Source organism: Ochlerotatus camptorhynchus, unplaced genomic scaffold (assembly GCF_037179485.1).
Source record: "Ochlerotatus camptorhynchus isolate MF236.1 unplaced genomic scaffold, CSIRO-AGI_Acam_v1.1 ptg000265l, whole genome shotgun sequence".
Taxonomy (NCBI): Eukaryota; Metazoa; Arthropoda; class Insecta; order Diptera; family Culicidae; genus Ochlerotatus; species Ochlerotatus camptorhynchus.
Genome location: NW_027040755.1, coordinates 1628938 through 1643705, shown reverse-complemented (window position 1 = coordinate 1643705; position 14768 = coordinate 1628938). Strand labels below are relative to the sequence as shown.

The window sequence follows — 14768 nt, the reverse complement described above, 5'->3', positions numbered from 1 at the left end:
TGAATTTGTTATCACTCTTTATAATCGACATACAAATTAATCGTTCTGAACTAACTAACTGTTCTACTAAAGTTTCCCAGATTGCACCGACGGATCTGCACAGAGGCGGCGGCGAGAAGGAGAGAAGGTAACGTGCCTCAATCATTTTAACTGACTAATACTCTTCGAATCAAAGCCACCTGCTTCTTTTCAGCCACCTTGCGCCAGATCCCAATTCGGTTGGTTCGATGAAAACCAAACGATCTTTGAACAACTCCGACCGCCGAACGCTGCTGTACAACTACTACGCCCGTGGACTGGCCCCGATGTACGACAAACGTAACTTTGACGAAATCGATCGCTATTCCACCTTCGGAGGCAAACGCAACTACGACTTCATGGATCTGAACGACAGACAGAACACCGTCAAGCGCAACTTTGACGAAATTGACCGACATGCAGGTAAGCCTATTCTCGAAGTAACCCCCTTCCCCACGATCTAATTGTCCATTTCCATGGCGAACCATAAAGGCTTCAACTCGCGTTTGAGAAATGACCGAAACATGAAGCGCAATTTTGATGAAATCGATCGGTACGGCAAGTTCAACAAGCGCCTGTTCCGGGAAGTGGAGGATTTCAATGGTGCTGCGCCGAACAGCCACATGCACGGCAGCAGTCTCGCGGACGAGATGGCCGTTATCAACGAATACTCTCAGTAAAAGAAAAAAAAGACAGAAACGGAAATCACCCATCTATCTACGCAAGGAAAAAGTTTACTAAGAATCTCGCAGAACTGGACGAATAACAATCAATTATTTAGATGAGGTTGGCGAATGGTGGTTGAATAGGTGTATAATTTTACGCGCGGTGATGATTGGCTCAGTATTAACATAAACGTTTTCAAACTGTTTTAAATATATATGAGAATGATGCAATTGAAATAAAGGCCAACACAGATGTTTTGGAATGTAAACGTTTATTCAGCTAGCTATGACAGTTAAAATGTAAAATTAAACTCATTAGCAATGAAAAGATCAATTTAAAAATAACTGCAAATAAACGCAAAATCTGACATGTAATTGGCTTTTACTATAAAAGTTTAAGATATCACAGAATAAATCAGGATAGTTTTTAAAATATGTTACTTATGTCCTTGCTGTCCACCTTGCCCGCTCGTCTCGTTCCAGTCGGTTCGTTATCGAGAACTATTTTCACCGAACTGTCAACAGACATTTTTAGGACATGCCCAACCCATCGTAGTCACCCGATTTTTTGCGGTGTGAACGATGATGGATGGTTCTTCTATCATCTGGTGCAAGTCGCGGTTCATTCGCCTCCACCGCAACACCTTCCGTTCAAAAACACCACGAGCATAATGCCTATAATCGCATATCAGTCCCATATTATGGCTTTTCGTCAATTTTGTTTTAGCAACGCTATCCACTATCAATTGGCATCTACTTTCATATTACAGTCAAATCTCTTTCATAGGTGGAAATAGGATGTCGAGCTGGAGGGGGTCGACGAGACATAAACTATCGGCAGTAAATGCCGTCACGCTCCGTAACGTGGGTAGATTCCCTTTTCGTGTTACAATGTTCGTGACTGACTAATTCAAACTAGAGGCATTCCACGAAGGTTCGCAAATCGATCCTGACCGATAATTTCCAATTACGCTGAAACTTTGCACAGTTGTTCCTTTTTAGTAAAGGCGCCATTTTGTGCTCTCAGTTTTTCATATTGAATCACGACTACTTTTTGAAAAGGGCCTGTGTAAAAATAGTACTAATGAGTTTAAAAATATATATTGCCGAAACGCTTTGTTCGATTGATTTGGTGTCTTGAGCAAAGTTGTAGATATTAGTTTGGCAATTGTTTAAAAAAATATACACTTTAAAAAAATTCGTTTGTATCAATGAAGAAAATTATCTTTATTATTAAAAAAGTTAATTTCTCAAAAAGTACATTTTTGAAAATTTTCGTTTTAAGCTTCATTGAAGCTAATAATGTTTGCCACTAACTGGCAAAGTTTGGTGATAGTAAACTCAAAAAAAGTTATGGTTTTTTGAAAATTTCACGATTTTTACATTTTTATTAAAAACACATGTTTTTTAACCGTGTATATTTTTTCAAGAATCGCATTTAAATTTTCCCTGTCCAAGGATGAGGGGCTTGATGATGATTTGTCAAGTGTCGCTATGATTTTTTTTTTGCAATTTGTTAAAATTGTAGTTTTTCTCCAGTTCATTGATTTGAAAGGTTCATGCGAGTTAATTTCACGGAGCCGTAAATTGTAGTTTTATCATAATTTTAATATTAGCATAAAATAAAATAGTAATGTTAAATTCGCTTTTGTAATGCTAAGGTAAATAGTTTGCTTTGAGTGTAAAGTTAATTTATAAGAAAGTTCTAACAGTTTTTTTTTGCACTTCGAAACTTGACGGGTCATACCTCTAACATAGTAGCAGTGACAGTGTCGCATGTCCTAACAACAACTGCCTGCGACTAGTGTTCGAGGGGCCGACAGGGCTGAATACGGGTCAATACTAACAAAACTCTAACACTAACATGACCCCGAAACTAACGTTCATCCATTGCACTAATAGTTATAATGTAGTTGTACTTTCCTAATAACCCATCTATCACAGACAAACAGACATAACACTCGGTTGGACAGGTTGTTCATCGAATACGCATTTGACGGTCAATTCGAGTGTTTTTGGTTGGTGGTGCCGCACGGTCGGTTCCCTTGCGTTTGACGTCTGCACACTAGCGCCATCTGTTCAGCGTACTATCCATCACATGATACTCAACAGATGGCGGTAGTGTTTTAGTGACTATGTTTTGTGGAAAAAATATCAAATGTGTTATTTCTGTTTGTCTGTGCATCTATGCTTCTTTTTCGTTGTGTGTGTGGATGGGGGGTTAATGTAACCAATACTAATACCTTTCTTTCTGTTCTTTTATTCGTTTTCTATATCCCTTCACCATCACCCCATTGATGTGTATTAGTAACCGGCGCATTTGATATACGAAATGAAATTGTAAGCGTGCGCATTCGATGAGTAAATGGGATCTGTCATCTCTTTGTACGATGTTTTCTACACGATAGGCTTCAAGCCACATACGAATAAACGGATCGAGTGAGTCGAATTCGAGACCTGAAACAGAGCAGTTGAACTTACCTTTTATCTCCCTGTGTCACCGTCATTCTACCGTTATACCTCTATGCAGTTTGGTTTCACCCAGTGTCGGTGATCATAAAACCCATATCCCATCATTTTGACGAGAGATGACTTGCAAGTGCATGGTGCATGCCCAAGTCGTACTACAGGATAATATGCTGAGCGTGGTTCTATCACAAATCGATAGAACTGAGGAATAATGAGGTAAATTCTACACAGTATTATAAAGGAGCCAACTCTAAGCAGGTAATAATAGCAATTAATAATCAAACAACCATAAAAAGGTAAGAATGAATTTATTTATTTTAAATACAGTAATGACCCGATTTTGTCAGCCCCTCCGCGCTTCAGACTTTTTTCTTTCAATAATTCCACATAATCATAAATCTAAATTTTTCTCATTCGTCATTCGTTAAGAGAGATATTTAAAGTATACTTTGGTGCAATAGGTTCAAAAAGATTACTGAAAAAGGGCATGGGTTTTGTAGAACATTGGAAAACATTTTCAAAAAAGTGGGCTGACAAAATCGGGACATTACTGTATTCCATTTACATTTACATGATTTATCAATCCTTTAAATTTGTCGAACCTCTTAACGGAATCCCTTTATGAAGAGCTTTGAGTGGGTTGGTTTATTTCCTTTAAATTCCGTTATAATTGCTTATCTTTTGACAGATACGCGTATTTCGTCTACTACTTGCAGACTTCATCAGTGCCAAGTACTCAACACCACTTGATTTATCACATATTTCCGGAGAGCTTCGAGGTTGGAGCGTAGTTGCTTTTGTAGATGGGCACGTCATTTGTCGGTTTCTCGCGGATTGGGGCTCAGTCTGGAAAAACTAATAACACAAACACGTAGAAGAATAGTTCTTCTATGATTTGTTATAGTTTGTTTGCAGGATTGTTCTTTTGTTCACGGGAGGCCGACGATTAACGTGTTTGTTTGTGTTCTTTTGAGTTCCTTGAATTATTTTTGCATTATTATATTGCTCGTTGAGGTGTGAAGCCATACTTTCGTATTCCTCTGTTGTGGCAAAACTTTTCTTAATTCTTTTTCTTTTCGATTATTTGCCCAATTATAAAGCTCTCTTGCATTTGTTTATTGGATGTTCACGTTCTTTGGCCAAACTTGCTCTAGTAGCCATGCGTTTTATTGTACCTCCAATAGCGTCACAAGGATCTTTCCCATGTGATTTTACAAAGAAATGCCATTCGGCTTCAATTCCATACTTTGATTTAAATTTACAAAGGCTAGCAAATTTTTTCCGGTTCTTGTACTGTGACGCTGCTCCATCGGACATAAAATAAATCTTATTGATATTTTTACTTTGGTTAATGCGTAAAAAACTTATCATTTTAGAAATAAATAAGTTAACAGCCACTGAGTCATGTCGTAACTCTTCAGAAATTATAATGTTTAACTTGCATATTTTCTCTTAAATATATAACAAATGGATGAATGGTAGCTTGCTGGACATTCCAGTGATGAGACTGAACTTCATCCTGTAACACAAAGCTGTAGTTTTCGGAAAAAATCGCAAGTTACTAAAAATTCACCTTCTTGCAAATTATTTCGTGTAGTTTTCAAAAAATTAGATTGCTGTGTTTTTATGAAATCATGTGGTATCAAACTTGTCAATTTCAAGCAGAAAAATGAAACAAACTCGTCTGCAGGCTTTACAATAGTTTCTAAATCATATCTATCCGTGGTAACACACTGTTCAAATGAAAGCTGATGATCAATGTATTTTTCCTCTAATTGCTTTAAGCCTCCGTTACTCGCGCTGTTGTACTTTGTACAACACCCATGAGTTTTCCATTGCCATTTTGTTGCTGAGCTACCAATCGATCTGAAACCAACGAGTATTCTTCAAAAAACTTGTTTTGATCTAAACAATGTAAACTTTGATTGCAATAAACACCTAAAAAGTGCGGATAATAGGGAAAATGTAAATGGAAACCGCGTAAACTGTGACCATACTAAGTGGGATTTGACTTAATTGCTTACAACATGAAATATATCGAGATCCTGACCAGATAGAAATTTACTTTTTCCAACAAAGTTGTTCAGGAGATCATAGCCTTGTCGCTGGCGGACAGTAGTTCAGAATGTTCTCACTACGTAGCGCTAGTATACACGTGAAATTCTCATATAAATATAAAATATCTCGACTTCCCTTCCAGATAGAAAGGTACTATCTTCGGCATAGTTGTTCAGAAGGTCAAGGCTTTTTCGCAGGTGGATAGTAGTTCAGAGTTTTCTCACTTTGCGGCGCTACTATACATATGAAACTCTTTCATATAAAATATCTCTAGATCCTGACCAGATAGCCAAAAGACCTTGACCTTGACGAGATATAGCATATACGAGAAGTATACATGTATATTAACGCCACGTGGTGAGAAAATTCTTAACTACTGTTTACCAGCCAAAAAGGCTTTGACCTCCTGAACAACTTTGTCGAAGACAGTAACTTTCTATCTGGTCAGGATCTCGAAACAAGCCACATGCGAGAATTTCACGTGTATTCTAGTGCTACGTAGTGAGAAAATTTTGAACTACTGTCCACTAGCAAAATCTATCTGATCAGAATCACGAGAAATTTTACATGCGAGAATTTCGCGTGTATACTAATGCCACGTAGTGTGAAAATTCTGAACTATTGCGCACCAAGCAATAAGAATTGACCTCATGTACAACTTTTTCGAAGACAGTAATTTTCTACCTATTCAGAATCTCGAGCTTAGCATAAGCGAGAATTGTACACGTTTACTAGCGCCTTTTTGGTGAGAAAATTCTGGGCTACTGTTCACCAGCCAAAAAGTCTTGACCCCCTGAACAAGTTTGCTGAAAACAGTAACTTTCTATCTGCTCAGGATCTCGAGCTATTGTGTATGCGAGAATTGCATGTCTATACTAGCACCGAGTAGTGAGAAAATTCTGAACTACTCCACCAACGAAAAGATCTTGACTTCCTGAAAAACTTTTCCAAAAATATTTACTCTCTATCTGGTCAGGATCTAGTGATGTATCACATGCGAGAACTTAACATGTATACGAGCACTACCTAGTGAGAAGATTCTGAACTACTGTTCACCAGCAAAAAGGCTATGATCTGCTGGACATCTTTGCCTAATACAATAACTTTCTATCTGGTCAGGATCTCGAGATATTTTATATGAGGATTTCATGTGTATACTAGCGCCGCGTGGTGAAAAAAATCTGAACTACTGTCCACCAGCCAAAAATACTTGACCCCCTGAACAAGTTTGCCGAAGACAGTAACTTTCTATCTGCTCACGAGTCACGATCTCGAGCTATTGTATATGCGGAAATTGCACGTATATACTAGCGCCACGTAGTGAGAATTTTCGGAACTACTCCACCAACGAAAATGCCTTGTCCTTCTGAACAACTTTGCCGAAGACAGTAACTTTCTATCTGGTCAGGATCTCGAGTCAAATCCCACGTAGTACGGACACACGCGGTTTCCATTCACATTTTCTCTATTAAATATCCGCATTTTTTGGGGGTTAACTGTGATAAAAGTTTAGCGTTTTTAGTTAAAAACAAGTTTTTTAAGGAATACCCGTTGGTTTCATATCGATTGGTAGCTCGGCTGAAAAATGGCAATGGAAAACTCACACTGTTGTACAAAGTACAACGCGCGAGTACTCGTGTTACAAAAGTTGGCGCGAGTAACGGAGGATTAATAAAATGTTTTCTAATGCGTAAGAGTCTGGACAATCTTCACAACACCGTATGTTGTCTTGTTTTCACAAAGTAGTCTGTCAGTGAACGTTTTACCCTTCTTACAAAGAAGGGTATAGATCTAGGTATAGATATCACTTGAAAAACCGACTATCGATCCGAGGCCCGGAGGGCCGAGTGTCATATACCATTCGACTCAGCTCGACGAGATCGGAACATGTCTGTGTGTGTGTGTACGTGTGTATGTGTGTATGTGTGTGTGTATGTAACGAAATGAATGCGCTCACGTTTCTCAGCAACCGCTCAACCGATTTGGACAAACTCGGCGTTAAATGATAGGTCTTGGGGTCCCACTGAACGCTATTGAACGGTTTTGGAATCGGTGAACCGGTTCCGGAGATATGGCCGGAATAAGATCCTGTGAATATGGGCCTTCACGCTGGATTTAACGGAAAACGTATCAAAACCATCATGCGACACATCAGATTACTACAGAATTCAAAAATAAGATCAATGCAAGTCGTGTTAAGTGTTCCAGACCACATTGGACACACTTGGACATGTTCCGGGTACCCCGGGGAAGTTGCTTGAATATGAATTGAATTAAAACCCATTAAATCACATTAAAATACGATGATAAGGTGATTGGTAGCCTCACCAAATAGACTACACCCGGATATATTCCGGGTACCCCCAGGCAGTGGCGTAGCGTCACTGGATGACACGGAGGTGGGGGGCTTGGTCACTGATAATGACAATAAAATAAATAAACTTGAATAAGTAAGAAGGGTCTGATCACACCATAGGTGGATAAATTCGGATTTTTACATCATTTAAATGGTTAAGTTTTTTTTCAAACTGTGTAAAATTAGATTGATGTTTTCATGCGTTGTGCACACGCAAACATTGTGGGTTCCAGAGCTGGTTAAAATTTTACATTGCTAAGGGCGGAGTTTTGCAAATGAAGAGAATCCAATTTTTACATTGCAGTGAATTTCATTGAATCGTTTATAAGCTTCTCTCAAAGTCATCATTAGTAATCGTTTTTGAATGGCTTGTCGTTTTCCTTCTTTCTGCACAGACACATATTCTTTTTGACCAGGCTTATATCATCATCTTCAAAAAAAAATGATGACTGCCAATTTTGTTTCATCCCTTAAAGCTGTGCCATATTTTGCGGTTTTTGACGAATGACCTTCCTTTATCAACTTAGCCTCTGTTGCAATATATCTACTAGCATTAAATTGATCCATAACTTTTTGTGTTGACCACGAATAAGGCAATAACGATAAAATTAATAATTTTTCACTTCTTGCAGTGGATGTATTGGAAAACTTTTCCTTCATGTTTTCTAAAACTTCTTTGAGTTCATTCACTTCGTCAGCCTCAGGCTCGAAGTTGAAAAGATTCTTTCTAATACCTTCGTTGATTTCACGGTGCTTCTTTTCGGGGTAGTGGATGTAGTTGGGTTTTCCCGCGTCTATCGGTGATACCTGGATTCCTGCAATGCCTCGGTTGAATATCTCGATGTTGACTGGTTGAGTGAATTCTTGGTACGATTGAACTGAAGTAACTGATGTCATTGGTGGTACAGTTGTAAGGCCTTCATAGCTCGGTACGACAGGTACTATCACTGTAGTTGGCTTCTTTGAGCTTCCGGCAATATGCTGTTCCTCGTTTGAGATGAAAAGAGCTTGTTTATCAACACGAAGACGGCAGGATGTGCAAATGCGAAAACCAGTATTCAATCCTGATGCTTCAGAATATCCAATCGATTTTAATTTCTGGATGGTAATGTTCGAAATATTCCTCAGCTCTTTCGAGCACTTGACTTCCTCGAACGGCCGAATGCACCTGATAAAACATGCTCGTTCACTCATGTTGCTTCCTGTATTTAAAAAAAAAATTAAAAATAATAATCTTTAAAAATGATTTCATTGCAATACAACTGAAGGTTATGCTTACCTTTTAACCAAATGATGTTACACTTATTTCCTATGATAACATTTTAAGATGTATGCGGTAAAAAGCAATCTTTGTGATCAACTGCTTGTTTTCACCATTCAAACTCATTTAAGTATCAGATCGATAGGTACAATTTCTACATTAGGTACAGACAGATGTTTTTGGTGTTCACTACTACAGTGTTGAGTATTTGACTTATTAAAGTTAAGATCACTGATACATTTTTGAGAAATTAACTTTTTCAATAACAAATATAATTTTTTTTCATTGAAACAAACGAAATTTTTTACAGCGTATATTTTTAACATTATTGCCAAAATAATATCTACAACTTTGCTGAAGACACCAAATCAATCCAACAAACCGTTTCAGCAATAGGGTAGATGTACCAGTTATGGCTATACGTTCCTATTATGGTGTGTTCCAATTATGGCCTATGGGAATTCCATAGGCCATAACTGGAACACACCATAATAGGAACGTATGGCCATAACTGGTACACCTACCCTATATATTTTTTAACTCATTAGTATTATTTTTACACAGGCCCTGTTAGAAAAGTAGTCGTGATTCAATTTGAAGAACTGATAACACAAATTGGCATCTTTACTAAAAAAGAACAACTGTGCAAATTTTCATCAAAATCGGAGACGACAAATTGAAAAAAAAATTAAAAAATCGTCAATCTGTAGAGACTTGCTCACTAGCGGAACAGGATTTCAAAGAAACATATCTTAGCCCTGCCCTTGTTACTTAGTATGCCTTGTTAATAGTGATAAGTCCTCGGGTTGCCTAGACCGTGGGTGATCTTGAAACAAGGAACAAATTAGTTAATTAATCTTCATCTATGTTATTCATAATCTTCTATTCGTTGTTCCCTAGTTTGAAGTGGTTAAGACTAGGGTTCTGATGCATGGTCATTATCGGTGTCATTGCTTAATTTCGTTGTTAAGGGGGTAGTACACTTTGAACGTCCAAAAAGTAAGACATTTTCGTGAATTTTTTTTAAGCAATAAAACACTCAGGGAGGGCAAATATGTTATAACCCATTTATTAGCCATCCTTCGAACTACAATTTGTATTTTTTTGAACTCGATTGGCGTCTCCCCGTGGCCGGTGCACCAGGTCGCGCGGGCATCCTCGCGCGGAAGTCGGAAAACGGCGTGGGAAATACTCCTTTCCATGTGATCCTGGAACATAAATCGAACAAAAATCCTGATTAGTAATGAATTTTTTTTAAATATTTTTTTTCAAAAGTTGTGGCCTTAGTAAAAAAAAGTCCATTTACAAAATCGTGGAAGTCCATTTACAAAATCGTGGATTTAAAATCCATTTTTGACAAAATCGAAAATGTTGATACGTATTTCTAAGCAGAATTTAATTCTGAACAAGAAAACCTAGGCGATATCCAAATTTGATGATAACTGGTTAGAGTTATTTCCCACGCCAGTTTGAAAAACCCCGTTTCGAGATAAACGCGTTTAAAGATAAAATGCTCTCTCAGCGCGCCGGTACATGTTTTAGGAAATCGCTTCGTAAAGCGGTAAGGAATATTCTGGCGGACTTGGAGTCTTTTCTATATCAAAGTATACATCCCAAGGAACATTTTAAGCCAAAAAAAAAATGCATTTTTTTTTGAAAAATCAAAGTGTACTCCCCCCTTAAGGAATCAAATTATGACTGACAAAGGGGTGCTCTCACTCTTCGAAGGGTATAAATAGCGGGACCTTTCAATTAGAATCGATTCCTTGCGATGAAGGCAGGATTGACAACTGTATCAAAACCGAATACTTCATCTTTTCTCAATAGTGATGGAGTAATACGACATCCGCTAAACTAAGCACACGGAATATACAATAGATCAAAACACTGGTCGCAATGTTTTATGTCGCGGACAGAGGAAAAAATATGCCGTCATATGTCACACCTTTACTTTTATTTCAGATTTAAAGTCAATGCCAATTCGTAGAAGGTACCCAACTAACATTTTCAGCTTTGTAAGCCAACTTTTCCAGCATTGTGCTGTAAAGTAGCTGAAAAGAAGCTTCAGATACAGCAACAAGCAAAAGCTAGCAAAATAGTTTTGGAGAGCGTTTACTCAACTTTCTCACAACCATTATTCAATTTGTCAGTCGCACTGAATAACATCAGCCAATAAACGCTAATGTCACTTCTATACACACACTACCCAACTTTCAACTTGTAGCTGCAAAACAAATTGTTAGCTTTGTTTTGTTGAATATATTACTCATTTTATGGCTTCTACATAACCAACCACTCTTGCTGAATAACATAAACATCAAAAGTGCTTTTTCAACAACTAAACAACGTGTACTCAGCTTATAAACTGTGTTAGAGCAAATTCGGAAGCATTTTCACAGTCAACTAGGTTTATTTTTAGACGTGTGCAGTTTTACAGCTTTTACTCGGCTCTCTTATAACTAGTCGAGAAAATTGATTCATGTGTACTATTATAAAGCCTCTACTCAGCGATTTTGTTGTAGAAGTTGTTTTGTTTACATAAGTTCAAAGTGTTGGCGTAGCACAGTTGGTAGTGTCAACGTTTGCCAATGAGATCGTCTGGAGTTCGATTCTAGGTTCCGGTGCAGGGTAAATAATTTGGTGATGATTTGTTACTAATTTCGATTAATTTGATTCACAGCAAAATAAACTCAATAAATTCCTTCATAAAAAAGCGTAAACAGTATTTAACTCGGTTTCAAGAGAAAGCTGTGTAGTGATTATTGGATAACCGGGAAAAGGTTGAATAAGCACCTTTCAAGTTCACACACAACTAAACAGCAGGATAACAGCTGTATAGAAGCGTTAATGGATATGCAATAAGAGCTTCTCCCGACCGTTCCAACAGCCATAAGTAGCTGACTAAGTTCGCCAGATTTGCTTGTATAGAGGTTGAGTAAAGGTTTCCTCATATCGTATAACGTTTGAATACAGCTTGAGACTGTATAAATGAAATGAGTAAAGCGTTTACATTGTGAAAATTGTTAGTTGGGTAAGGCTTAAGAGAACGTCATTTGATTTAAGGAATCTCCCTAGAAGGTTGAGTAACTTCGTAAAAGTTTAAGAAATGTTATCAAGGAACTTCATATACAGTGGCGTCCCGCAACCTCACTTTTTACATGTGCACCAACTTTCATATTCATACTCGAATCGGTTAAAAAATACACTTAATCTTCTGGTTTACTCGATATATATCCATTGTAAGCAATATTTTGATGATTGTTTATGTTTTGAGAGTTGATGCACAGATAGGTTGAGGTTAAGGAAACGCCACTGTTCATACATCTTCAGAAACTTTATATAACTTTAAAAACTGTCTGCTTAGCAAAATAAATAAATAAATAAGTAAATAAATAAATAAATAATCCCAACTCTTCTTATTACACCTTCTTTTTTTGTAAATTAATTTATTTGTACAGGCTCAATCGAATAAACTTTACAGAGCCAAATTATCTTTTGCGTTATACATTATCAATGTCTTAAATCTAAAGTTAAAGGAATTGAACCGAGTACTCGCGTTCGTCTCGAGGTTAGTGGAGATTTACAGTTTCATGGATGGGGAGAGGGAAAAGGAGGTTTGAAATATGATTTACGATACAATTATTTAATTATTCCTAAAACATGAACTTATTCCTATTCAACTTGATATCAGCAGTGTAATTACACTATTATTACAAAACATTAAAAAAACACACACACACACAAACTAAACACAAGGTTAATCAAACTTATAATCTAAGGTTAATATTCTTCAAGAAAACATATATCAGTTTCATAAACTCCAGATCGCGTCTACCCAAAATATCTCGAACTGGAACATTAGGTTGTCTACCTCGAGCCCGAAGGGAATCGCACAGCTCAGATCTGACTCCACGATGCTCAGCACAAGACCAAATAATGTGATCGGCGTCTTGGTAACCTTGTCCACATTCACAGAGATTGCTGTCCCCCAGCCCAGCACGAATCAAGTGAGCGTTTAACGATTGATTGATTGGACATGAGGCGAGACATCACACGAATGAAGTCTCGACCCACCTCCAATATCACACCTTCTATTGCGATGTTAAATAGTAGACACGAAAGTTCATCACCTTGCCGTTACCCCCTTCGAGATTCAAAGGGACTCGGTAGTGTCCCCGATACTCGAACAACGCACATTACTCGATTCATCGTCACCTTGACCAATCGCGTCAGTTTATTCGGAAATCCGTACTCGTGCATAATTGAATTGTATAGAAGTTACCATGAAATTTCTACTCAAAGCGCATTACCACAGAGGTAACTCTAAGACTAGAAGGTCCCAAAATAACGTGCTCAACTTTTTGGCTCAGCTCTGGTACTCTCTTCGGTCGCAAGCTAATCGATTTACCCCTCAAAACATAGGAAAAACCAATAACCCCTCATTTTATCTGCCAAACTTTCATAGCGAATCAAAACAAACATTGCGTAGTACTAGAATTTCGACTAGAATGGGGTACGTTAATCGTTTGCTTGGGACCAATAGGCTAGTCAAGTAGTGAGCCATTTTAAAAATCGTTAGTTTCGTATTGATTGTTGGTATAAGTATCTGATATTCTGGTATTCGATTCTGATTTCTTATCAAACATTCAAAACGGGGTGAAGTTGATCACTACACCGGTAAATTTATTTTCTCAACAATACTTTTACATGAGATTGTTATAAGATAATTTCATTAGTACTTCATCAAGGAGTTTAAAATAGAACTTTTGAAACGTTTCCCTTTACAAACGATGGATTATGTATAAATGTATAATTTTGTAGAAGTGTAAAATATACATCTTTTAACTGTTCCTAAACATCCTATCATAATCAGCATTTATTCTGGTGTTCGGTGAAATTATTTATTTTACTTAATTTTGGGTCGCTGAATCGGAATCTCAGATTTTGTTAAAATTGTAGTCTTCGGATCATAAAATTTGCATTTTTTTTATTAAATTTTAATTCTAAAACATAAACCAAGCATGTAATTTCAAAACTAAACTCGTATACTAAAAAGGCATATGCTAGTACAGGTTTGAAAGGTAGTTTTTAGTGTGCCAAACACATGGTTAAACAAATCTATACAGAGCTGGAAAAAGGGCCTATTTGCCTTGATCGATTCTCTTCATCGACTTTCTCTTTCGTTAAGAACTCAGCTGCAACAACATTTCTTGTTGTATTTGACGATTTGGGCGATAGATCATGCTATGTGGCAAAAATAGCACAAAAACTGCTTGCACAACCGTGGTTATCAAAAGAGAAAGTCGATGAAGAGAATCGATCAAAGCAGATAAGCCCTTTTTCCAGCTATGTATAGAAATATTCAGTAGACTGATGCAAAATTTGAAATTTTCGCTCCACAGTGTTCAAACGGTTTCAAATCGGGTCCTGATTAGCCTCCGAATGTTTAAACTCATTTGATAAGAAACTAACTTGGCACAAACCATTTGAAGTTTGCATGGAAATTACTATGGGAAAACAAAAGTTTTTGTTCATTGTTTTCTAGCCTTTTTACATATATTGTACTGTTAACAAATTCTATTGCTATTCTTATGGGAATTTTTATCAGCTACATCTTAGCAGAAAATCGTGTTTCAGCCAAACGTCAAATTAAATAGTTATTAATAGTTTAAGAGATTGATAAACTTATGGCTAACTAACTGTATTGTGGGCAACACTGTATTCTGCAGTGTGACATAGTAGCCATGATTTTTGTCCTCTATTCTACGCGCCATAAACACCAATGTTGCCTGCTGAACAGTTGATTGAGCATAATCATAAGACATCAGTGACTTGAATCATTAATAATTTTTGTTTTTCACATTTCATCGAAAAGCTGTTGTAGCTGAGAAAATTTTCAACAAGCTCAGCTATCATTTTTTAAAGTAGAGTGAACTGGTGA

At 37.2% G+C, this 14768-nt stretch overlaps 2 protein-coding genes across 2 annotated transcripts in view; both read left to right on the top strand.

Annotated features, from left to right (window-relative positions):
* The window catches only part of LOC135705318 (uncharacterized), a 30517-nt gene extending 29471 nt beyond the window's left edge, over positions 1 to 1046 (top strand). The window contains exons 2-4 of the mRNA XM_065226989.1: positions 73 to 127; positions 194 to 441; positions 511 to 1046. Of these exons, the coding sequence (XP_065083061.1) occupies positions 73 to 127; positions 194 to 441; positions 511 to 698 (491 nt within the window). The 3' untranslated portion in view covers positions 699 to 1046. The remainder of the gene's footprint in view (positions 1 to 72; positions 128 to 193; positions 442 to 510) is intronic.
* Pfdn6 (prefoldin 6) overlaps positions 1 to 14768 on the top strand; it is a 150997-nt gene that overhangs the window by 67939 nt on the left and 68290 nt on the right. The window lies entirely within an intron of this gene.